At 43.6% G+C, this 24,138-nt stretch overlaps 2 protein-coding genes across 2 annotated transcripts; one reads left to right on the plus strand and one right to left on the minus strand.

Moving 5' to 3' along the window:
- Nucleotides 1–4,574: 4,574 nt before the first annotated feature.
- On the plus strand, nucleotides 4,575–6,319 carry LOC103716468 (UDP-glucose:2-hydroxyflavanone C-glucosyltransferase-like). The gene has a single exon (XM_008804476.4). It carries the CDS (start codon nucleotides 4,712–4,714, stop codon nucleotides 6,107–6,109), a length of 1,398 nt encoding a protein of 465 aa, XP_008802698.2. The 5' UTR covers nucleotides 4,575–4,711; the 3' UTR covers nucleotides 6,110–6,319.
- A 1,711-nt stretch (nucleotides 6,320–8,030) lies between these two features.
- On the minus strand, nucleotides 8,031–9,506 carry LOC120111166. Its single transcript, XM_039127744.1, has 2 exons — nucleotides 9,402–9,506; nucleotides 8,031–8,378 (listed from the first exon to the last, which is right to left on the minus strand). Exons 1-2 carry the CDS (start codon nucleotides 9,504–9,506, stop codon nucleotides 8,031–8,033), a joined length of 453 nt encoding a protein of 150 aa, XP_038983672.1.
- Nucleotides 9,507–24,138: the final 14,632 nt, after the last annotated feature.

Raw genomic sequence — 24,138 nt, forward strand, 5'->3', positions numbered from 1 at the left:
GATATCTTTTGAGCAGCTCCGAGAGTTGCGGCAGGAGATAGTGAGGGAACTGAGAGATGATCTACTGAGGGAGCTCCGAGGTCCTCAGAGTGCTCCCTCCACCGAGCTAGTTTCCTCCCTGGCAGCCGTAGCCGAAATGATTGCGCACCTGAGGGAGGAGATATCCAATGTGCGCAGCCTGGTCCAAGCTCAATACTGGAACATGAGTGACGTCAAGGACGACACGAAGAAGATGCGAGACAGCATCCGACAGGAGCTAGGCAGCCAGAGCCAGGGCGCAGAGAGGTTAGCCTAGGCCTTGATCTCCAGGTTGGACACACTTCAGGAGAGTGTGAACAATATTTCCTTGACTCGGTCTAGAACCACCTCGGAGATTCTCGAACAACTAGGGAACATCAATGAGGGGTTAAGCATGGTCATCCAACACACTAGACTAAGTAAGGGAGCCACATCCTCCACTACAAAGAAGAATTAGTGTATTTTTTATCTGTTTTTGTGATGTACAGTCCCTTGAGGACTTCTTTTGATATGTGATCACACTTGTACTCAAATTTGAATTTAATACAATGAGTAGAAATTTTCTTTCAAAATTGTGCATTCTTGAGTGCTTGTACTTTTCTGTGCCTTCTGCCTTTTTGCTATGATGACAAAAAGGGGGAGAAAATATATTGAATTGAAATATAAAGGGAATCACTAAAAAGAAAATTTTTAAAGCAAAAAGTAATTTGTTCTAAGTGGATTCGATACCTCGAGGCTCATTATCTCTCTGTTGGGGCTCCTAAAGGAGTAATCTCCAAAATCTATTCAAGGGATATTCGGAGATTAGTTGAATCATACTCAAGAATAAATTGTCAGATTTTTCCTCTAAAACCAAAAATTTAAGCTCAAAAGCTTCAAGACATTAAAAGAAAATTCAGAGAATCTAAATAAAATTGAATGCATATGTTGAGGGGGAGAATCTGAAATCTTAAGAAAGCAAATTCATTAAACACATATAAGCCAAACAATTGATTGTATGACATGAAGGCTTATATAATTCCAAATGAAAGGGGGAGCTTTAACTTCAGGATTTACTGTTTCACACCTTTCAATTTTGGATAAATTAAATGACTAGACGCTTGAATTCATTTCAAAACTTTATTATAAATCTTCTTTTGGTTGAGCAATTCACTTTACAAATACTCAATGTTTTGTCATCATCAAAAAGGGGGAGATTGTGGAGTGATTGATTATAACCCTATTTGATTTTGATGAGTTCAAAACATTTGAGTATATCTTATGTTATACTAATGAATTCAATCTAGTGTTTCAGCCAAATATTTGTGAATTTATGTTTAAGTGTCTCTAGCTTTGGTTCAATACATTTTGGCTAAGTATGGAACTCAATTTGAACCAAAGTCTGAAGCTCGAGTCGACTCCGGAAGGTTACGAGTCGACTCCAAGTGTTTCAGAAGTTTTGGCACATGCTCGAGTCGACTCCGGTACACTACGAGTCGACTCCGACTGAGAACTGACAGAAAGACAGAAAGTTGATTTTCAGACCCTGTCAGCGAGTCGACTCCAGAAGGGTTCGAGTCGACTCTCGACGTTTCCGAGTCGACTCCAAAGGGTAACAGAAGAAAGACAGAACAATGTATTTCAGACCCTGCAACCGAGTCGACTCCAGAAGGTTACGAGTCAACTCCGAAGTTTGGCGAGTCGACTCCTAGTTAAGTACGAGTCGACTCTCAGAGGAAAGCAAGACTAGAAGGCAGTTCAAGCCAAAACACAGAGGATCGGTTTTCGGATTCTGAGAGCCGAGTCGACTCCAACAAAGTGCGAGTCGACTCCGAGGCAGTTCAACTCCAAACACAGAGGATCAGTTTTCGGGCTCTGAGAGCCGAGTCGACTCCAAGATGATCCGAGTCGACTCGAGAAAGAAATGCAGAAAAACAAATCTCTGGAACTCTGAGAACGAGTCGTCTCCGAAGGGCCGAGTCATCTCCAGACATTGGCGAGTTGACTCCAAGTTTGGCCGAGTCGACTCCAGAACGGGACAGCACTTTATTTCAAATTTTGAACAGTGGGCGAGTCGTCTCCCGTAAAGCATGAGTCGACTCCAGCAACAGCCGAGTCGACTCCGGATCGAGCGAGTCGACTCCGATTCCAACGGACACTATGTCAGGAGTTGCAGACTGTACAGAACGGCTCTAAAAGTGTGTCTAACGGCTATTTTTCGATGGGGATTGCTTAAATAGCCAGAGTAAACAGTAATAGACATCAAGAGAGAGACTCCATTCAAAGCAAAAGGGATTTCCACCTACCAAAGCCTCTCAAGAGTAAATACAAGAGAAAGAAGGAAGAAGTGCATTGAAGTCCATCCTCCAAACGTCTTCCTCGCATTCAAGGCTCTCCTCTGACATCAGATCATCAGTGCATTCAAAGAGGAGACTCAGAGTTCGAGAAGCCCCTTCTTCTTCTTCCAAAATCTGTTTGAGGGCTTCTAACTCTACATTATTTATATTGTTCATATTTGCTTTTTAAGAAGCTTTTTCTGTACTCTTTACAAACTGTTTTCTTGTTACTTGATTCAATCAGGGGATTGAATCAAGGCTGTTGAGGTTTGTTGGTGAGCCGAAGTTAAAACCAACGGTGTAAGGATTCGATTGTGATCCCGGAAAAACAATCGGGTGGTTCTAGTCGGTGAGTCTGTGAAAACCGACTGAGTTCGTTGTGATCTCGTGAAAACAACAAGTTGGGTTGTGAACTTGTAAAACAACCGGCTGTAATTCTAGGGATTATAGTAAACTCCCAAGTGAAGCTTGGGGAGTAGACGTAGGAGCAAGGGTTAGCTCCGAACCACTATAAAACCTCTTGTGTTTGTAATTGGTTCATTGTCTCTTCCATCCTCTCCACTCACTACAACTAGTAATCTAATTAATCAGCCTGCAATAATATTAATTAGTTACTCATTAAGTTTTAATTTGCAATTATTACTTAAAACCCAATTCACCCCCCCCCCCCCCCCCCCCCCGCCCCCCCTTGGATTGTCTTCTTGGGCAACAATCTTACTAGCCAGTTTTTCTTTTGGTCTAACCTCATACAGACATACTGAATATACTACCTCAAATTAAGGTTAGTGGATTTCTTATTGAGCATCTATACAAATTTATCTAGTGCACTCAAAGCCTAACTTTGTCTGTATATATGATCTTTGAGAAGACCATCAATAATTGACTCAATCAAAGGACAAGAATACACCAAATATATCTGCATAGACCTCTCAAGTCAAATGACATATAAACTAATTGTGCTGAATACTTTTCTCAACATCAGTGATCACTTCTAGAAGGTATTCATATTTAGATCCAATTCAGTACATGTATTCTTATAGTGCACCCATTCGTCTGCTTAAGGTCTCTACCTCAATGACAGAGCCTATCATCCTATTTATATAGCGGCACAACAAGTGTAGGCCTAAAATATATAGCTCGGCCTAGAACAATATGAGTTAACAAGGAACCGAAAAACCACCACTCCGCGCCTATAATTCAATAATCATCGGTGTGGTCCTTCTATAATGTTACTCAACATATATACCATGTGAACATCTCATGTCATAATAAAATACCCAATAAACAAATAAACATATACGTGAAAAGGAGAAATGAATAATTCAATAATTATCAAAATTGTTTTACAAATTAGTTTCTGAGGGTATAATTCTAACACAGAAGATGAGGCCAAACATGAAACCATGTCGGCTTATACTTGCGAAAACTGGTTTTCAATCATAGACAACTATATGCCACTTTGTCTCAAGATCTCAAGGAGTTAAAATCTGGATAGATAATAATGATGATATACTTCCTAGATGCACTATAGTGTACAAGGAGATTTTTAATAATCTCCCAAAGACATAAGAATTATACAATAAGATAAAGTTCTATATATATTATAATTATTCTATTGAATTAAAATGAAATATATTAACAAACTTCAAGTTTCTGCAGATCCATCGTGGAAATAATCATCGATAATTGATATCAATTATATACTGCCGATGATTCTTCATTTCACTGCATTAGAAAGCAACTGATACATTTCGCTTTCTTGACTTTATTATCTTAATAAAGTATTGATGCTAGCTATACTTTTCATGCTTTTTCAGGTTTGCAACTGTAGCCACACACTACAATTATTCATCTCCGTAGCTGTTCAAGCATTAATTTATGACACGACTTCATACAACATGAAAATATTGTTACACTAATAATTTACAGTAAAAAGCTATTTTTTATAATCACATAGATACAATTCAATCAAAATTTATAGATATTTATAAACTCTCTCTCTATATATATACACATAGTAAATTCCGTGCAATGTACGGGTCTGCGACTAGTTTTAGTTCAAATTAGGATCTGAATAACAGACCACTTTATATTCTCTAGTTCTGAGATCTTTTAATTCCATCGAGTAAATCTAATGCTCATGGTTTTACCAAGCTATAACAAAAAGAAAAACCTAACATCGAATCCATCCGTGGCCTTCAGCGGATCCACATGCATCCAATAAAAGCCAAATGCCACTTAATGGAGGTAGGTAGCTGCAGAAGAGACGCGATCTCATAAAATCCGGTCGCTACCTCACCCTCGGGCAGCCATCTGCCCTTCCGCGCCTTCCCAACTCGCTGTACAAAACCCAAACCAGCCCCCGAATCCCCTCTACCATGCCTCCGCCGGAGATGCGAACCTCCGGCGATTCCCGCCGGGGAGCCCCCCACATCGCCCTCCTCCCCAGCGCTGGCATGGGCCACCTAACCCCCTTCTGCCGCCTCGCCGTCGCCCTCTCCGACAGCGGCTGCGACGTCTCCTTCATCACCGTCCAACCCACCGTCTCCTCCGCCGAGTCCCGCCGCGTCGCCGCCCTCCTCGCTGCCTTCCCCCGCCTCCGCCCCCTCGATTTCCGCCTCGCCGACTTCGACCCCTCCGCCTTCGCCTCCACAGACCCCTTCTTCCTTCGCTTCGAGGCGATCCGCCGCTCCGCCCACCTCCTCCCCGCTCTCCTCGCCGCCGCCTCCCCGCCGGTCTCCGCCGTCGTCGTCGACATCTCCTTGGTTTCCACCTTCCTCCCCGTCCTCGCCGGCGTCGGCCTTCCGTGCTACCTTCTCTTCACCGCCTCCGCCGCGATGCTTTCCCTCTGTGCACACTTTCCAGCGTACATCGCCGCCAAAACCACCGCCGGCGTCGGCGACGTCGAGATCCCCGGCCTGCGGACAGTGCCCAAGTCCTCCATCCCGCTGCCGCTCCACGACCCGAACAATCTCTTCACCACTCAATTCGTCGAGAATGGTCGAATACTTCAGAAAGCCTGCGGCATCTTGATCAATACATTCCATGCCTTGGAGCAGGAGGCGCTGGACGCGCTGAACGGGGGGAAGGTGGTGCCCGCCGGGCTTCCTCCGGTGGTTGCCATCGGACCGCTGAAACCGGTGATAGGTTGCGAAGGAGGCTCGCCGCTCCCCTGGCTCGACGCCCAGCCGGCACGGTCGGTGGTCTACGTGAGCTTTGGGAGCCGGACCGCCATGTCGGCGGAGCAGATGAAGGAGCTGGGAACTGGGTTGGAGAGGAGTGGGTGTAGGTTCTTGTGGGTGGTGAAGAGTAAGGTGGTGGACAGAGAGGAAGAGGTGGAGTTGGAGGAATTATTAGGAGAGGAGTATCTGGAAAGAGTGAGGGAGAGGGGGTTGGTGGTGAAGGGGTGGGTGGAGCAAGAGGAGATCCTGGGGCACGTAGCCGTCGGTGGGTTTCTTAGCCACTGTGGGTGGAACTCGGTGACCGAGGCGGCGTTGCACGGGGTGCCGATCTTGGCGTGGCCGAGGTTAGGGGACCAGAGGGTGAATGCGGACGTTATGGCGAGGGGTGGGCTTGGGATTTGGGTGAAGGAGTGGAGCTGGGAGGGCGAAGAGAAGGTGGTGAGAGGGGAGGAGATCGGCGAGCGCGTGAGGGAGCTGATGGAGGACGAGGGCTTGCGGGCGTCGGCGGCGAGGCTGGGGAAGGAGGCTGTGAAGGCTGTGGCTGTGGATGGGAGCTCCGGTAAAGGGCTGGCAGAGTTCATCGGCAAGCTTTGAAGGAGGAGGAGGAGTTCCATGGGGAAGTTCGATAGTGTGATGAATGCTCGGTCTTTGTTCTGAATAATGTGGCTGTTTGTTTGAGAACATTAATTTGGAATTTGGCGTCGCTTCTTATTTGTGTTTGACAAACTGGTGTTCTCCCTTGTATTCACATCGTGCCTCGGCAACAATATATATTTGTTTAAATTTTAAACTGTTAAAAGCATAGATGGGATGTTTTTGAACCGTCGAGAATGCTTGAAATGCTATCTTGCTTTGTCCGCTACACTCTACGATTGGGGAGACCTGTAATCTCATGGGCTCACAAAAAGCGGGAGAGGTCTCATCCATTCATCAATTAATTTTAATAGTATATCTATATGTAATTTAATACAACTAAATATATAATAGTATCAGCATATAAATAATTCATAGGAAGCACAAATACAAATTGAAAATATAGATGTGAATTATTTATGTAATTATGCAACGAGTTGGATTGGGTTTGGTTTGTATCGGGTTGGTTGGGTTCAGGTTAGCCTTCAGGCTAAGGTGAGTGGCTTTTGAGTCGAGGTGGAACTTTTGAGTCACAATTTAATACAAATTTATAAGGGTTAGGTGAGGAGCTTAATTCTATTGGCTAATTGGTTTCAAAGGAGATTAGTGAGGTGGTACTGATGAAGGGCGGGGATATCATAAGATTATATTTGTTTGGGTTGTGTTTCTTTAAAGTACAAGGCAGAAACTAAATAGAAACTCTAAAATAAGACAGAAATAGAAAATATTCAGCTAACAGAAATAGAAATTATACAGCCTCATCCTCTTTCGAATTTTCTTAAACTGTCATGCACTTTCGGAGTCTTTTGAGCCTTCATCTCATTCGAACGATCAGCGATGATCTTTTATTCTGCATTAGTCCCCTCCACTTGAGAGCAACTCGCCCTCGAGTTAGTATTCGAATACAAGGGCACCTCCTGACAGTAATATTGATACAGATCTGAAACATTGAAAGTCTTCAAAATTTTCATATCATCAGGCATATAAATGACATAGGTGTTGTTGCCGATTTTCTTCAACACTTTGTAAGGACCATATTTCTTCAATTTGAGCTTGTTGTAAGTCCCAATTGGAAATCTTTCTTTGCATAAGAACACCATCACCATATCCCCTTCTTGGAACTCTCTATGCCGACGGTGTTTGTCTGCAGCTGCCTTATATTTAGTGTTAGTCTCCTCCAATATCTGTTTAACTTCTGCCTGAACAGATCGGACCTGATCTGCCTTATTCTCCACTGCCATATTCCGTCCTAGACTTTTAGGCAGACATACTAGATCAACGGCATGTCTAGGTTGTTTCAAACAAACCAGTGAGAAAGGGGATCTACCGGTAGCACTATGAACGGCATTGTTGTATGCAAATTCGGCTTGGGGTAGAGCATGATCCCATTGTTTTAGCTTATCCCTACATATGCTAAAAATTAAATTTTCAAGTGTCCTGTTCACCACCTCCGTCTGGCTGTCCATTTGAGGGTGTGTCATACTGCTGAATTTTAAGGAGGTGTCAAACATCCTTCATAGAGTAATCCAAAAATGACTTAGAAATTTTGAGTCCCTATCAGAAGTAATAGATAGTGGAACTCCATGAACCGAACAATCTCTCAGAAGAACAATCTCGCAATATGGGATGCATCGGATGTCTTCTTGCAAGGATTGAAATAGGCCATATTCAAGAACCTATCGACCACCACAAACACAGAGTCGACCCCTCGTTGTGTATGCAGAAGTCTGAGCACAAAATCCATAGATAGATCCTCTTAAATATCATTAGGAACAGGTAAAAGAGTGTAGAGACCTGTATTTTGTGCTTGCCCCTTTGCTGTTTGACAAACATAGCACTTTCTCAATAGATTTCCCACATTCCTCTTCAGCTAAGGCCAGATTTACCTCTCTTCAAGAAGTGCCATGGTCTTATCTCTTCCCAAATAGCCGCTGAGACCACCTCCATGCAGATCCCTAATGAGTTTCTCCCTCAAAGAGACTCTAGGAATACATAGGTGATTCCCCTTAAATAAATACTCATCAAAAATATGATAATCACCCGCTGGTTGTCTTGCTGAATATGCCGCCCATACTTGCTTAAAATCGTCATCTTCAGCATACAATTCTTTCAGACACTCAAACCCAACTACTGCTTGGCTCACGGTCACAAGCAATGCAACCATATGACTCAATGCATCAGCTACAAGGTTTGAAGTTCCTGATTTATGCCAAATAACAAATGGGAACTTCTGCAAAAATGTGGACCATCGAGCATGCATATTGTTCAGATGCTTTTGGCTATTCAAAAACTTCAATGCCTGGTGATCAGTATATAGGATAAATTCTCTCCGTACCAAGTAATGTTCCCAATGTTTCAGAGCCCTCACAACCGCATAAAATTTCTAATCATATGTGGACCACTTCCGCCTGGCATCACATTCTACCTCAAGAAGTTTGTCAAAACTCGGCAAAGCCAACATGGGTGCACTGCATAATTTCTCTTTGATCAAAGAGAAACTCTTTTTTGCTTCTTCTCCCTAGTTGATCTTTTCCTTCTTCAAACATTCAGTAATAGATGAAACAATAATGCTGAAATTTTTGATAAACCTTCTGTAGAAGGTGGCCAACTCATAAAAGCTATGTACTTCCATCACTGTCTAGGGAGCAGGCCAGTCGCAGATGGCTTTCACCTTTTCTTCATCAATATGGATACCATCAAAGTTCACCACATAGCCCAAAAACAGCAACCTAGTTGTTAAAAAATTGCACTTCTTTAAATTAATGAATAACTTGTTTTCTCCCAACACCTCCAATACTTCCCTCAAGTGGGTCAAATGTTCCAATTCATCTTAGCTATAAATCAAGATATCATCGAAATAGACGACAACAAATCATCCAATGAAAGGCTACAGTACCTAATTCATCAACCGTATGAAGGTGCTCGATACATTAGACAACCCAAAAGGTATGACTAGCTACCCGTACAACCCTTCCTTCATTTTAAAAGCGGCCTTCCGCTTATCGCCAGGCCGAATTCTGATTTGATGATATCCCCTCGTCAAGTCGATTTTGGAGAAGACTTTAGATCCTACCAACATATCCAGCATATCATCCAAGCGAGGTATGGAAAATCTATACCTCACTGTGATTTTGTTTATGGATCAGCTGTCCACATACATCCGTCAACTCCCATCTTTCTTTGGTGTTAGTAAGGCCGGAACAGCACAAGGACTCATGCTTTCTAGAATAAACCCCTTTCTCAGTGACTTCACCTTTTGCCTCAAAATTTCATCCTCTTTTGGACTCATGCGGTAGTGAGGAAGGTTCGGTAAGCTTGCCCCAGGTATCAAGTCTATATGGTGCTGAATGTCCCTCATTGGCGGCAATTAGTTGGGAAAATCATCAGCCACCAACTCCTTAAATTCTTCAAATGGTTGCTGAACTTTTCTAGGCTTTGCCTTCACTACATAAATTTCTGAACTATCAACTAGACCCTTGACCACCATTACATGAATCTTCTGTAATCCCTTTGCTTCTGAGTCAAAACTCTGTTCAGTTCTGGACAGCGTAAGGAACGACTTTCCTTCAATTCTAGTGGCTTTGGAGATTCTGTTAGAATTTGCTATGGGGATAATGACGATGTTATGGCCCTTCCAGGTAAATAGGTACACATTATCCCTAGCTTTATAGGTTGCATCCATCTCATATTGCCAAGGCTTTCCCAACAAAACATGATTAGCATCCATATCGATCACATCACCAACAACCTCGTCCCTGTAATGCCTTTCGATGGAGATTGGTACTCTACATATTTTAGTTACTCTAATTGTTGGGCCCTTCTTTACCCAACCTATAGAATACGGTGAAGGGTGTGCCTCGGTGGGTAGCCTCAAATGATCTACTAACTTCCTTGCCACAAAATTATCACAGTTGTCGTTATCAACAATAAGGTCACAAATCTTATTGTTGATAGTACATAAGGAATGAAATATGTTGTGCCGCTGTGATAGTACTTCCTGCTTGGCTGAACACAGAACCCTCTGTAGAATCAAGTTGATTTGCTCACCCCGGGTTTCTTTCCCAACCTCATACACACTAGTGTCATAGACTAGTTGTCCTTCTTCTTCTTCCGACTCTTCTTCGGGTTCGACCCGTTTCACAGGTCTTCTCATTGGACACTCATTAGAACGGTGGCTAAGTTTACCACACCTGTAGCACTTCACCAATGCGGCCTTTGCGTAGGGGTTCGAGGACTTGGGTGGTTCCTTGCTGCTGGTTCCGATGGACTGTTTTTCTCTGGTACCTCCACTGCTACTGCCATCCTTGCTCCGTGCACTTCTCGGGTCCAGCTGGTGTAACTTTGCAGACTCTGGCATTTTTCCCCTTCCTGTGAAACTACCGCCATCAGCATTGTTTCTTGGTGTGAACTGAAACCTCCCCGCTGTCCGTTCCATTAGTTCTGCCTTCAACGCCATGTTGTGAGCTTCGTCCACCGACTAAAGCACCTGCAATCCAATCTTCTCACGAATTTTCGGTTTCAAGCTATTCAGACATCATGCTACCCTCTGTGTCTCCGTTTCACTCGGATTATTCCGTGCAAAAAGTCTGAAGAATTCAACGATGTAATTAGCAACGGACTTACCTCTTTGGATACAGTTTTGGTACATCTGAAATAAGTATTGCTCATAGTCAGGTGGCAAAAACCTTTCCATCAGCAACTGCTTCATCTTCCTCCAAGTGCAAACTAGTGCTTTCCCTTGATGTTGCCGGCTTCTCTGCAGGGTATCCCACCAAACAACTGCTCTGCTTTTGAGTTTGAAGGCTACTTGCTTCACCATCCACCCCTCAGGGACTTCCATCATCTCAAAGAATCGTTCTACTTCAGAAACAGTCGAGGAAGTCTTCAATGTGCATATTCCCATTGAAAGTTAGGATGTCCACCTTCGATCCGTAGTCATCGTACCTTCTATATCGTTCGCCCTGTTGGCCGCATTCACCGATCTCTTCTTTTTCATCTGATTCGTCTTCCTCATACTGACGCTGATGCTGAAAGTGGGCATTGCGTTCGTCATCACGCCTCTCATACCTTCCTCCTTGATGGCCTCGGGCAAAACGTTCGGCTCCGAATCTAGGGTTGTATCGGTTGCAACTGGCGTTGAGTCCCATGCCGACGAGCAACTCACGGATTTTCGCCATCTGTTGACATTGCTCCGCCATGAACTACCGTTGTTCTTCAATCGCCGCCCATATAGTATCTTGCCCACGAGCAATGTCGTTGGGGTTGCTTCCTTTGCCTCCGTTATTGGCCATTGAGCCAGACAAATTCTTGCTTTGATACCAATTGACGTAGTGAAAGCGTTAAAGATTGGATTCAACCAATGTTGAACCATAAAAATTTAGAGAACTCAAAGTTTTCAAAAATCTCTCTGAAACATATTTTATTGACGGTTGAAAGATGATCTCTCTAAAACCTGACACTTCCCCACTCCATACTCTAAACATTATTAACAGGGTTTACAGAAATACCTTGCTAAATTAGAGTCCTAACTAAAGTAGAACTCTGAAATAGGAAGCTGGAACAAACTAAAAAAAAAAAGAAACTAAATAGGAACTCTGAAATGAGACGATAACGGAAAATATTCAGCAAATATTCAACTAACAGAAATAGAAATTATTCAGCCTCATCCTCTTCCGAATTTTCTTGGACTGTCATGTGCTTCCGAAGTCTTTTGAGCCTTCATCTCATTCGAACAATTAACGATGATCTCCTATTCTGCATCAACATAAAAAAAAAGAGAAGAAGAATCTAGAAATTTTTTAGGAAGAAATACTAATTTCTGCCCAAGAAATATAAAAATATTTGTTAGGTGTGTTTCCACATGACAAAATCAAAGATTAAACTCTCGATCACAAGAAAGCATATTAGAGCTGAGAAATGTTATATATAAATTCATTACAAAAGTGGACATATAATATAAAACTATAAATGTTGATTTTTCGAAAAAAGTAGAATCAAATTATTCAACTGTCATGGATCTGAAAAAGTAACAACACGGAGCATAAAAATAATTGTATTAGCTTAATGTCTTAAATATATATCATTCATCAAATAAAAATATTTTTAAAAGGTCCCGCTCGATTGTCCATCAGAATAAGATTTTCCAATCTTTACCATCAATTTTTAGGTTTAAAAACATAAATAATATATAGAAAGAGTGCAGGGGAGGGGATTGGTGGTGAATAGGGGTGCAAATGGCTCGGGTCGGGTCATGAGTGACCCCGACCCAACTCGGCTCCTTGTTCAAATCCTAACTTTAGACCCAGACCCAACCTAATAGAAGATCGAGTCGGGTCGGATCAGGTCTACGGCTACAAGTTTTGACCCAACGGATCATTCGGGTCAAGTCGGATCAAGTCCAAGACTATAATTTTTGACCCAACGGATCATTCAGGTCAGGTCAAATCCATGTATAACCCAGACTCGACCCAAAAAATTTGGATCCGGTTCGGGTTCGGATCGTATTGTTTTTGTTGAACAAGTCAAGAGCTTTCTGGTGCTCACCCCACCAAGTGAATCCGTGGAGGAGAATGTCGTAGAAGGTGGCAGCGGGGCGGCCATTGAGGGAGTAGCAAGCATCGTCAACGGCAGCAGTGACGTCGGCTGAGCAGCCGACACGGCAAAAAGTATGGAGGGCAAAGTGGAAGATGGGCTCGAGGCAAGGGTAGGCGAAGACGCCGTCGGCGCAGGGGCAGGGGTGGGAGTGGAGGAGGCGGAGGAGGGGGTCGAGGCGACCGGTGGCGGCAAGGGTGCAGACAATCCACTCATATGTGGAGTGATCGTGATGGAAGGAGTCGACGTCGGCGGCCAGAGGAAGACGTCGAGGATGTAGGGGGCGAGGCCGAGGTGGTGTCGGAGGCGGTGGAGGAGGAGGTGGAGTAGGTCGGCAAGGGTGAAGGATGGCTTGAGATGGGAACGGAGGAAGAGGGCATGGTGGGAAGGGGATGCGGGGGGGAGAGAGAGGGGGGGGAGGACAATAGGCATGGGGGAGGAGGGATTGGGGACGATGCCATGGCTAGGGTCGGGGTTAGGGTTAGGGTCCAGGAGAGGATTCCTTCTCAATGAAGAGATCGTGGAAGGAGAAGGGTGTGACCTTAAAGCAGTGAAGAGTGGATGATGGGGACATCAGAGCCCTTCATCCAGATGATCCTGAGCCCCCGGATTGAGTCAGACCCTTTTATTTGCATATTTATTTTATTTTATTTTTGAGTTTATTTGCATTTAGGGATTTATTTGTGGTTTATTTTATTTCTGGTTTTATTTGCATTTTAGGGCTTATTTGTGGTTTACTTGTGTTATTTGTGGGCTTATTAGGATTTATTATTGTGTAAGGGGGTTTATGCAAATTGTGTATTTGGGCCCTATATAAAAGGGACTATTCTCATGATTAGGGTTAATGAAGTGATTTGGAATTTCTTTCCCCCTACATTCTTTCTTCTCTTTTTGTCCTCTCCTCCTCTATTCTTCCTGCGTCTCTACAACCTCTTCTTCCTTCTCTTTCTCTTGTTCTTCCTTCTTCTCCTCTTTCCCCGCACTAGTGCTACATCAACTTGGTATCAGAGCCAGGTTGGTTTTGCTTCTATTGCCAAAGCCCCGATCCAACAACATTCTTCCTCTCTCTCGGTTCTCACACAAGGAACAAGCCCTAAATCCCTTCGCCAGGTCCACCCCACCTGTCGTCACACCTGCGCCCACCGCCGCCACCAGTCGCCGCCAGCAGCGCCAAGCCACTGTCGGACGTCCTCGCCGCCGCCGCTATCTAGTGAAGGCCCGAGCCCGCCGTCGGAGGATCCATATCCCCACGGAAACCCGCCACCCCTGGTCCGACGGAAAGCCCTTTCGGCCGCGACCTGCCGCCACCGTCTGTGGCCGGATACGGGAGAGGAACGCCGCCAAGGGTTCCAACCACACGGTCCACAGCCGGAGAAGACCCCTCGTGCCACCGGTCGCCGCCCGTCGCCGCAGACCACGGAGCCGCAGCCGAAATCACCGCTCTCCGCCACGGCCATCGGAGCTCGCCCCGCCGCCGCCACCGCGAAGTACGGGACGCCCTCCCGAATCCGTCGGGAGGTTGAAGAAGGTTGGGGCAACGGGTAAGTCTCAGACCCGTTAGCCTGCCCCACTAGCCTAGATCTGTTCCAGAGGAAAAAAAAAAGAACAAAAAAAAAAGAAGACGCACGTGACCGCACGTGCCCCCTAAAAAAAAGAAAAAATCTTTGCACGTGACTGCACGTGCGTGCAAAAAAAAAAAAACCTTACATGTTCATCTTCCCCGATCGGCTGCCCCTCATCGCGTCTCCGCCGAGCTGCGCCACCACGTCCACCGCCGTGCGACACCTCCTTCGGGCGCCTCCTTCCTGCGGTCGACCGCAGACGATCGACGCCGATCGCCACCGATCCCCGGCGACGCCCTCCCCGCCGATCCGCACCGCCTACGCACGCCTCCGCCATGCCGCCGAGCTTCCCCCCCCCATCGCACTGTCTCCGCTTCGCCGCCACCACCGTCGCCGGGCGCCGATCTCTTTCCGTGGCCTCCCCGCCGTGCACCACCTCCTTCGACCGTTCCCTTCCCGCGGCCGACAGCCGCCGAGCCCCAACGAGCTCCACCGTCGAGCCGCGCCGCCTTCTCCATCCTCCATCTGCGCCACCGCCAGACCTCATCCGAGCTCCGGACTTCACCCGAGCCCCATCGTTCCCATCTACCCGTTCCCCTTCCCCACTCCCGCGCCAATCCATGGGCTGCGCCCACATCCGCGCACCGCAGGGCCCAACTAGTCCGCCACAGCAACCCACTTGCGGCCCAGCACCCTTCAAGCCGCCCACTACTTCGAAGTCCCACCCACGGACCGCCAAATTATTATGATCAGAACTAAGTTGAAGCCAATTGAAGGGTCCATCAGCTGCAGCCGCGCACCGATCGTCATCCCAGCCCACGAGCACACAATTTTGGTCGACTACTTCACGACAGGTGATAGGTTTCCACTTTTCTTGGGCTTTTTCATTTAATTATGTTCTAGTTCTCTTGCATGATAGCCACATTTTGAAAACTTATATTGCTGTTATAATTCAGAACATTGAACCTTTCACTTCCGCACCCGTCCTATTACCCTTTAAATCTTGACATTAAATTAGCACACCCTAGTAACAGGACGTTTCTCAACATTATTCGATCAGATTGATTTAGGATCAGAACAACTGTACTACTTGATTGCAATCTAATTTCTTAAATTGAATAATCTTAATCCTTAATTCTGAATAACCGAAGTAAAAAACAGCAACATTTAAATTTTAAGTTATTATTGTGAAGACTTGCTGATTTCTAAAATCATAATAGATTGCATTAGTAGGTTGTCCTGCATCAAATTTGGTCCTACATCATAGTTATTAGGGTTTCATTAGTGACACTGCATTTCACATCATCACCTAGTGTCATCATTGCAAGTCAACCTGTAGTGATATGGAGTACTATTTCAGTCAACCCAAAACCCCTGTAACTACCATGAATTCCGACATTTTGAGGTCTATCAAGGAACAGATCATTGCCATGCGGGCTGGATACAAGGAATTCACACAAGAGATCCGTGAGCTCATGCAAAATTCTAGGACCCCTACACCGCCAATCCTTGTTGCAGCCCAACCTAAAATCGGTTTGGTTGCACCACCTGTAATCCTTCCCCGTGTTCTTGGGCACCAAACCCAATGCTCAAGATGTCAACAATTCGACCACATAGCATCCCAATTTTCCATTAGAACCTACCTGAGTACTGAACCAGAAGCTAGGAGCCAAGAGGTCGAATATGTCGAAGAAGTCTATGAACCAAATATAGAAGACTATGAAGAAGACTTTGAAGACGAACCTATAGAATTAGATTTTGTCCAAAATGATTTCCAAAGGGAGACTATTGATCTAAGTACAACCAAGTCATTTCACATCACTACTGTGGAAGAGATAGTGACAGATATTGAGAGTCAGTCACCTGAATTGGCACTTGTAGCTAAAGATACGCATGTGGAGTCCAATCTTGAACATTCCCCTATAGTAGTTTCCCTTCTAGAGGAGCTTAATAATGTAGTCTCTGATGATCTTCCGGATGCACTTCTCCGATGCGTGATATCCAACACGCAATTGATCTAGTTTCCGGAGTATTTCTGCCCAACCTTCCACATCATAGGCTCAACCCAAATGCATATGCTAGGACTTGGGATTTAATTTTACCGACAGTTGAGTTTGCATATAATAGTTCGGTTCATAAGTCCATAGGCATAAATCCATTCGAAGTGGTGCATGATTATAAACCTAGGCAACCCATAGACCTGTTTTTCATGTCTCATCAGTATAGAGTCTTTGAGTCTGCACAATCAATTGCTTCACATCCACATTCATTGCATCAAGAAATCAGCAATTGTAGTCATTTTAATAACTTAAAATATAAATTTCTTGCTGATTTACACAGACGTTATAAAGAGTTAAGTGAAAAAAGATTACGTCATGATAAGAATTAGGCTTGAACGATTTTCTTCAGATACGTTTAAGAAATTGCAAACTTGTAGTGCAGAACCGTTCAAAATCTTAAAGAAAATCAGTTCGAATGCATATGTTGTGGATCTTCCTGATGACTATGGGATTAGTGCGACATTTAATATTGAAGATTTGGTCCCATACAAAAAGATAATATTCATGCCTTCTGACCCCTTTATTGATATACCTACCCATGTTGGACACCCTGACCAATTACCTGCTGTTGAGCCACCACTTCCCAAAGTTCATGCACGCAGAGAACAAATAGAACATATATTGGATGAGCAGGTTATTTCAACCAGGAGTGGTGGTTACCAACGTTACCTTGTTCGGTGGAAAGGTCGACCAAAGTCTGATGTGACGTGGATTTCCAGAGCACAGTTGCAGTGCCTCGATCCCGATCTTCTGGAGCAGTACGACAGCCGGCCAGACCTGTACTCGACGGGGTCGAGTTTTTCTCACCCGGGAGGAGTTGATGGGGACATCAGAGCCCTTCATCCAGATGATCCTAAGCTCCCGGATTGAGTCAGACCCTTTTATTTACATATTTATTTTATTTTATTTCTTGGTTTATTTGCATTTAGGGATTTATTTGTGGTTTATTTTATTTCTGGATTTATTTGCATTTTAGGGCTTATTTATGGTTTACTTGTGTTATTTGTGGGCTTATTAGGATTTATTATTGTGTAAGGGGGTTTATGCAAATTGTGTATTTGGGCCCTATATAAAAGGGACTATTCTCATGATTAGGGTTAATGAAGTGATTTGGAATTTCTTTCCCCCTACGTTCTTTCTTCTCTTTTTCTCCTCTCCTCCTCTATTCTTCCTGCGTCTCTACAACCTCTTCTTCCTTCTCTTTCTCTTGTTCTTCCTTCTTCTCCTCTTTTCCCGCACTGGTGCTGCATCAGTGGAGCGATTGGGCCTTAGTCCTCACGGAGTCAGATTGTCGGAGCGACAAAGAGAATCAAATGTTTGAGCAATTTCTCCTGCAGTTGTGGCCTGTGGGCCTGCAGGCCCAAATTGATAATCCAGGTTCGGGTCGAATTAGATAAGGTCGTTGGGTAAATGATGCAAAATTGACCTAAAAAATAATAGGTCGGGTCGGGTCGAATTCGGGTCGGGTCGAGATTCAGTAAACATAGATCCGACCCGAAAAATGAAATGAATCTAATTTTAGAATCCGACACTGATAAGTGCTGATTAATCTATAATTTAATATTCTTTTTCCAGCACTTATCAATGTTCTTAAACAGATAACTACTTGTTTTACCATGAAATTGAATAAACAATGAAATAAATTTAAATTATGGTAAGAGGTAAATAATACTTTTCTTAAAACAGACTCTGAATTTGTCTCTCTTCTGGTTGAGATCTTTCATAAAAATATATAAGGAGGAGATTGTGTTGACCCGAATTATTAACCTGATGGAGTTGCAATCAAGCTAAGGGTATAATTCAATGGGCTTTGGTCCTGGTTAGATTGAAAGTTATAATTATATGGAAAAATATTTGATTAACCCTTTTATTAAGTCACGGTCTGATCTGGTTGAGTTCAATCTGAAGCGGTATAGAAAGAATTAAATGTCATTGGGCTCAAGAATAAATTCAAGCAAATCAACAATCATGACCCACCTCAAACCCAAAGTCAATTCCCAACCAATGCCTTGCGTGCCTTCATATAAAATTTATAATTTTAAAATAAAAAAATAAAAAAATAATAATAATAAATAATAATAATAAAATAATAAAATAAATAAAAATAATTTCGGGAAGAATTACTGTTCATATGAACAGTATCCCGTGAAAACACTGTTCATATGATCAGTGTTTTTACAAATATATATATATATTTATGTATATATATATATCAAATAATAAATAAATTAATAAATGATATCCCACTGTTTATCTTCTTTCCCCCCTCCCCCGCAGTGCATCCGGGCCGTTCCGCTTCTTCCCGTTGATCCCGCGTCGATCCGCCGCCCGTGCCAACTCCCAGCAGCCAGCGATGCAAATCCTCCACGCGGTGCAGCCGGCGACCAGCTCCTCCACGATCATCGTGCGTGCAGTCAGCCTCCCGTTCCTCCGCCTCTTTCTCCGCCTGCATCCCCGCCTCCGCGCTGCCGTTCCGAGCATCCAAGATCCCGGCAGTCCAGCCTCTTCCGCCGTCCATTAACCACCCGGATCCACCTCCCGGAACTCCAGCACCCCAGCAAAGCCGCAAGAATCGGTCCGAATTTCCTCACGCGCCCGTTTCTTCTCCCACCAGCCCACGGGTCATCACCAATCCTAACGGCATCCCGCAACGTCCCAGCTTTTCCGTGACCCAAGCACCGCATCCGGATGATCGCCTCCTCCTCCACCTCTGCTTCCGCCGTGATGCAGCCAGCTTCATCATCCACGGATCACCTCTTCCGCAACCAGCTCCCAAGATCCAGCCCTTCATCGTCTTCGTTCGCGACTGCCCTCCGGCATCACGCCCCGAAATCAGCCACCCATAATCTCTTCTCCCTTCCCAAATGAGCACTCCGGACGGCTATAAAAGGAGGAGGGTGTTCGGTGGCAAAAGGGGGAGCTCGGTGGAGAAGAAAACAGGGGAGACCCCCTGTTTCGGTGAAAAGAAGAATCCAGCCGAGAGAGAAGAAGAGAAAAAAGAAATAAAAAAAAAGAAAGGAGGGGGAGAGAGAGAGTATTTTGGATATTTTGGGAATAGCCTTTCATTTGCAGATGGCAAAGAATTTCTTCAGCCAACCAATGGAGATGACGAGTATCATGAGCAGCTAAGCCTCGGTTTAGGGGTTTGATGAAGCCGTGGATGAGTATTTATGTTGCATTTCTTTGATTTTTAGCATTGTAAGACAGTTGCATATTTAATAAAATTCTGATCTTGAAATGTCTTGTTTAATTTGTGTAAGATGTTTATCTTGTAGAAAGCCTCTGCATGAATTAATATAGTTTATCGAAATCGAATCCAATACCTGTGGTTTGGAGGAGACTGTTATGCAACTACTAGATTTATCTTTGAGAAATTAATCATTAGATGAATCATGCTAAATAGGACAGACCATGCCTATCCTTAGAGAAGATGGTTTGTACCAGGCCTAGATGACTCATACTGTGGGTTAGATTTCAACTTTTTGTATGATTGTCCTAACTTGTAGTTAAGAGCAATCAGATCATACACGCATCTAAATCATTGAAAGCATCATATTTACGAATCCATCGGTGGATTCTAACCCTAAACATCTCTTCCCATAAAATACTCCTACTATTGCATTCATCTTACTTTTAGCTCTTATTAATCGATAACTCAAAAGTCTTTTTACTCTAGCTTATGCCCTTTGAATTAATTAGTTAAATCAAGTTTGCAAATTCTCCTTCTTAATTTACTTTTAAAAGAAAAATAACTTATTCTTCAATCCCTGTGGACCGACACCCGTAATCACTATCCTACAGGATACGTGCTATTGCGTGGTTTATTTTTGAAATTGAAAGAACCGATCAAATTTTTGGCGCCGTTGCCGGGGATTGCTAGCATAGTTATTTTTCTTATTAAAAAAATTATTTAAAAATTAAAAAAAAATTTCTTTAAAAAATTTTCTATTATTGTTACTTTTCTTATCTTCTTTTTTTCCCTTACTAATTTTTATTTTTTTTATTTTTTTTATATATTATTTGATCAGAAATCGAGAAAAAAAATCTGGGATGATCAAAAGGAGAACTGCCGGAAAAGAAATGCTGTAGAGGTTTGCAAAAAAAAAAAAAAAATTGCTGGGGAAATTCCCTTTGGTAACCTCTAAACTTTTCTTATTTAAATTAATTATTGGTTTGAAATTTTGTGGTGATTGTTTGATTTTAATTATAGCAAAATTGTGAATGCATGCTTGATACACATACACAAATCAATTTGCACATAGTAAGGGCAATCACCCCAACAAGATAAGAGCCGGATTTCATCACCGGACTCTTGCCCAACTTAGGTGAACTCAATCTCACATAGTGTCATCTTTAATTAAAATCAATTAGACGTTGGCCCCTAGGGACATTCGAGCTCAATAGGACGAAGATCACCGAAGGTTGCACCAATTTCGCTCTGTGGCTTAGTTGATGTCTAGGCAAGCTTTGTCCCTATAAGGGAGACAGTTCATCTGTTCGAGGCAAGTGGGTTTTAAGTGGGACCTTTGCGAACGCATCGTGACCCCTCCACTTACCTGGGAGCTTACCTGGTCAACTCGGTTCATTAGACCGGATTGGAGGCTTAGGTGCCCTCTTCAAACCAGTTAGGAGCTGTCTAGTGATTTTAGGACAAATCAAGGACTGATGTGTTTTTCTTTTATTGCATGCTTGATTGATCGAGTACTAGTGTATGCACGGTAGTCGTTCTAGAGTACAAAACCTATTACCTTTTGACCCTGAAATAGAACGAACCCTTAGGAACATTCGAGCTAAGATCAAAACATTAGGATCATCCCCACCTCTTAAGATGGCTGAAGAACAACCCAAACTCCTGAGGGAGTACTTTACTCCCACCATTTACACTTCCCCATCTTGCATTCGATTACCTGAAGTAGCAGCGGTACAATATGAAATAAAGTCTAGTGTGATCCAAATGCTTCCATCTTTTTATGGGCTCACCAATGAAGACCCATATAAACACCTAGATGAATTCCTTGAGATTTGCACCACTGTCAAGATTCAAAATTTCACTGATGATGCTTTAAAACTTAGATTATTCCCCTTCTCCCTTAAAGATAGAGCTAAGCAATGGCTGAATTCTTTAGAGACCAATTCGATTCATTCCTGGGGTCAAATGCAACAGGAATTTCTTAAAAAATACTTTCCCATAGGAAGAACGAACCAGTTTAGACGTGCCATTACAAGCTTCTCCCAAACCGAGGGAGAAGAATTTCATGAAACTTGGGAGAGATTTCGTGACCTAATCCGTAAATGCCCACATCATCAAATACCTAAGTGGCAGCTAGTGCAATGCTTCTATGATGGATTGACTGAACAAAACCGTCATATGATTGATGCTGCATGCGGGGGGACTTTCATGCTTCGAAATGAGCATGAAGCATGGCAATTATTTGAAAATCTTAATGAAAACTCCCTCCACCATGCTTTATGTTCTCATCAAGCACCCCCGAATTTTCAAAGAAAAGGGGCCATTTGTGAAATAAGTCATTCTATGGACCTGTCTAGCAAGGTAGATGCATTGTCCCATAAGATTGACCAACTAATGATAGGAGGACATGTCGTTAGCTCTTCCCATGCACAAGTGTGTGCTATCTGTTCTAGCCCATCGCATCCTATTCATGAGTGCCCCTCAGCACCCCAATATCCCGAACTCGTGCAAGAACACATCAATGCTGCCCAAACACAGCCCAGACCGGGTAATGATCCATTTTCCAATACATATAATCCGGGATGGCGGAATCATCCAAATTTTTCTTGGAGGCAGCAAGCTTCTAATACCTCCCAACCCTTCTCCCAAAATTTTCAAAACCCTCAGAATTTTCATCTCTACCGTCCCTCAACTCAATTTCAGCATCATCCTCCTCCAACCCAAAGAAATACAGCCTTTGAGGAGAAGGTGTTGACTGCCCTTCAAGGTTTGGAGGCAAATACACAACTATTGCACTCTCACACACAATCAATTGCTAAGCTAGAATCTCAAATGGGTCAACTAGCTAATGCATTAAACAAGCGAGAGGAAGGTAAGCTTCCAAGTCAACCAATGAGTAATCCTAGGGGACAATATGTGGCTCAAGAAACTCGCCTAAATCATGAGCAAGCGAATGCTTTGACTACCCTAAGGAGTGGACGTATAATAGATAATAAGGTTGGGGAGAGTAACAATAAGGAAGGTGAAGAAGAGGAACAGACCATATCACATGAAAATCCAAAACCTTCTTCAACTAGTTCACCATCTGCTACAACCCACATTCCAAAGGCTCCATTCCCTGAAGCACTTAATGCACCCACTCCCTTTGGCAAGAAGGGAACTTCACTAGAAGAGATGATGGAGGTCTTCAAACAAGTTAAAATCAACCTCCCACTCCTTGATGCCATCAAACAAGTTCCCTCCTATGCCAAATTTCTCAAAGACCTTTGCACCCAAAAGCGAAAATCTAGGACACATGTGCCTAAAAAGGTCTTACTTACTGAACAGGTAAGTTCAATTCTCCAACACAACACCCCTCCAAAATTCAAAGATCCTGGCGCTCCCACTATTTCCTGTGTCATAGGAGATAACTCCATTGATCGAGCACTTTTAGATCTAGGGGCAAGTGTGAATCTTCTACCCTATTCAGTCTATGAAAAATTTGGGTTAGGTGAATTAAAACCTACCTCGGTGTCCTTACAATTGGCTGATCGATCTGTGAAGATACCACGGGGGATGATTGAAGATGTTCTTGTCAAGGTGGACAAATTCTATTTTCCAGTAGATTTTATAGTCCTTGACATGGAACATGTGCCCAACCTAAAAAAACAAATCCCTGTGATTCTTGGTCGTCCCTTTTTAGCGACAGCCAATGCATGCATCAACTGTAGAACTGGGGCAATGGATATATCATTTGGGAACATGAAAATTAAATTGAATGTGTTTCATGCCGCTGACCAACATGTGAGGGAAGACGAGTGTTGCCTAATTGACGAAATGGATGATCTTGTAGAGGAAGCCCTTCTCTATATCTTAGCAGATGACCCCTTAGAGGCATGTCTGGCCCATTTTGACATTGACAACTTTGATATAGACAAGGCCATAGAAGAAGTTAACATCTTACTTGACAATCAATCTCCTGTGAGTTCCCTTCCTTGGAAGAGCCGACCTGAACCTCTTCCTCCCATTGCTAGCACGCCACTTTGTCCTTCCATTAATTCACCACCTAAACTTGAGTTAAAGCCACTTCCAACAAATCTTAAGTATGCCTTTCTAGGACCAGAAGATAGCCTCCCTGTAATTATCGCAGCCAACTTATCTACTGAACAGGAGGGTAAACTTTTGAGGGTGCTAGAAGAAAATAAACAAGCCATAGGATGGTCTGTAGCCGATTTGAAAGGGGTTGACCCCTCTGTTTGCATGCATCGAATTCATCTCGAAGATGATGCAAAGCCTACCCGAGAAATGCAAAGAAGACTCAATCCTAACATGAAGGAGGTAGTCAAGAAAGAAGTGGTGAAGTTATTAGATGCCGGAATCATTTATCCAATTTCTGATAGTAAGTGGGTGAGTCCGACACAAGTGGTACCCAAGAAATCAGGTATCACTGTGGTTGAAAATACGGAAGGAGAATTGATACAAACACGCACAACCACGGGTTGGCGCGTGTGTATTGACTACAGAAAACTTAATTCGATGACTAGGAAAGACCATTTCCCTCTACCTTTCATAGATCAAATTTTGGAACGGTTGGCTGGTCAAGGTTTC

The sequence above is a fragment of the Phoenix dactylifera genome, chromosome 1 (genome assembly GCF_009389715.1).
Source record: "Phoenix dactylifera cultivar Barhee BC4 chromosome 1, palm_55x_up_171113_PBpolish2nd_filt_p, whole genome shotgun sequence".
In the NCBI taxonomy this organism is placed as follows: Eukaryota; Viridiplantae; Streptophyta; class Magnoliopsida; order Arecales; family Arecaceae; genus Phoenix; species Phoenix dactylifera.

What these genes read in the sequence shown, in the direction of transcription:
- LOC103716468 (XM_008804476.4), top strand. Translation starts at nt 4,712, where the DNA reads ATGCCTCCGCCGGAGATGCGAACCTCCGGCGATTCCCGCCGGGGAGCC.
- LOC120111166 (XM_039127744.1), bottom strand. Translation starts at nt 9,506, where the DNA reads ATGAGGGACATTCAGCACCATATAGACTTGATACCTGGGGCAAGCTTA. An exon ending in ATGAAATTTTGAGGCAAAAG is followed by an intron (nt 8,379 to 9,401) that starts GTGAAGTCACTG and finishes ACATTTTTGCAG; the next exon opens with AAGTTCCCATTTGTTATTTG.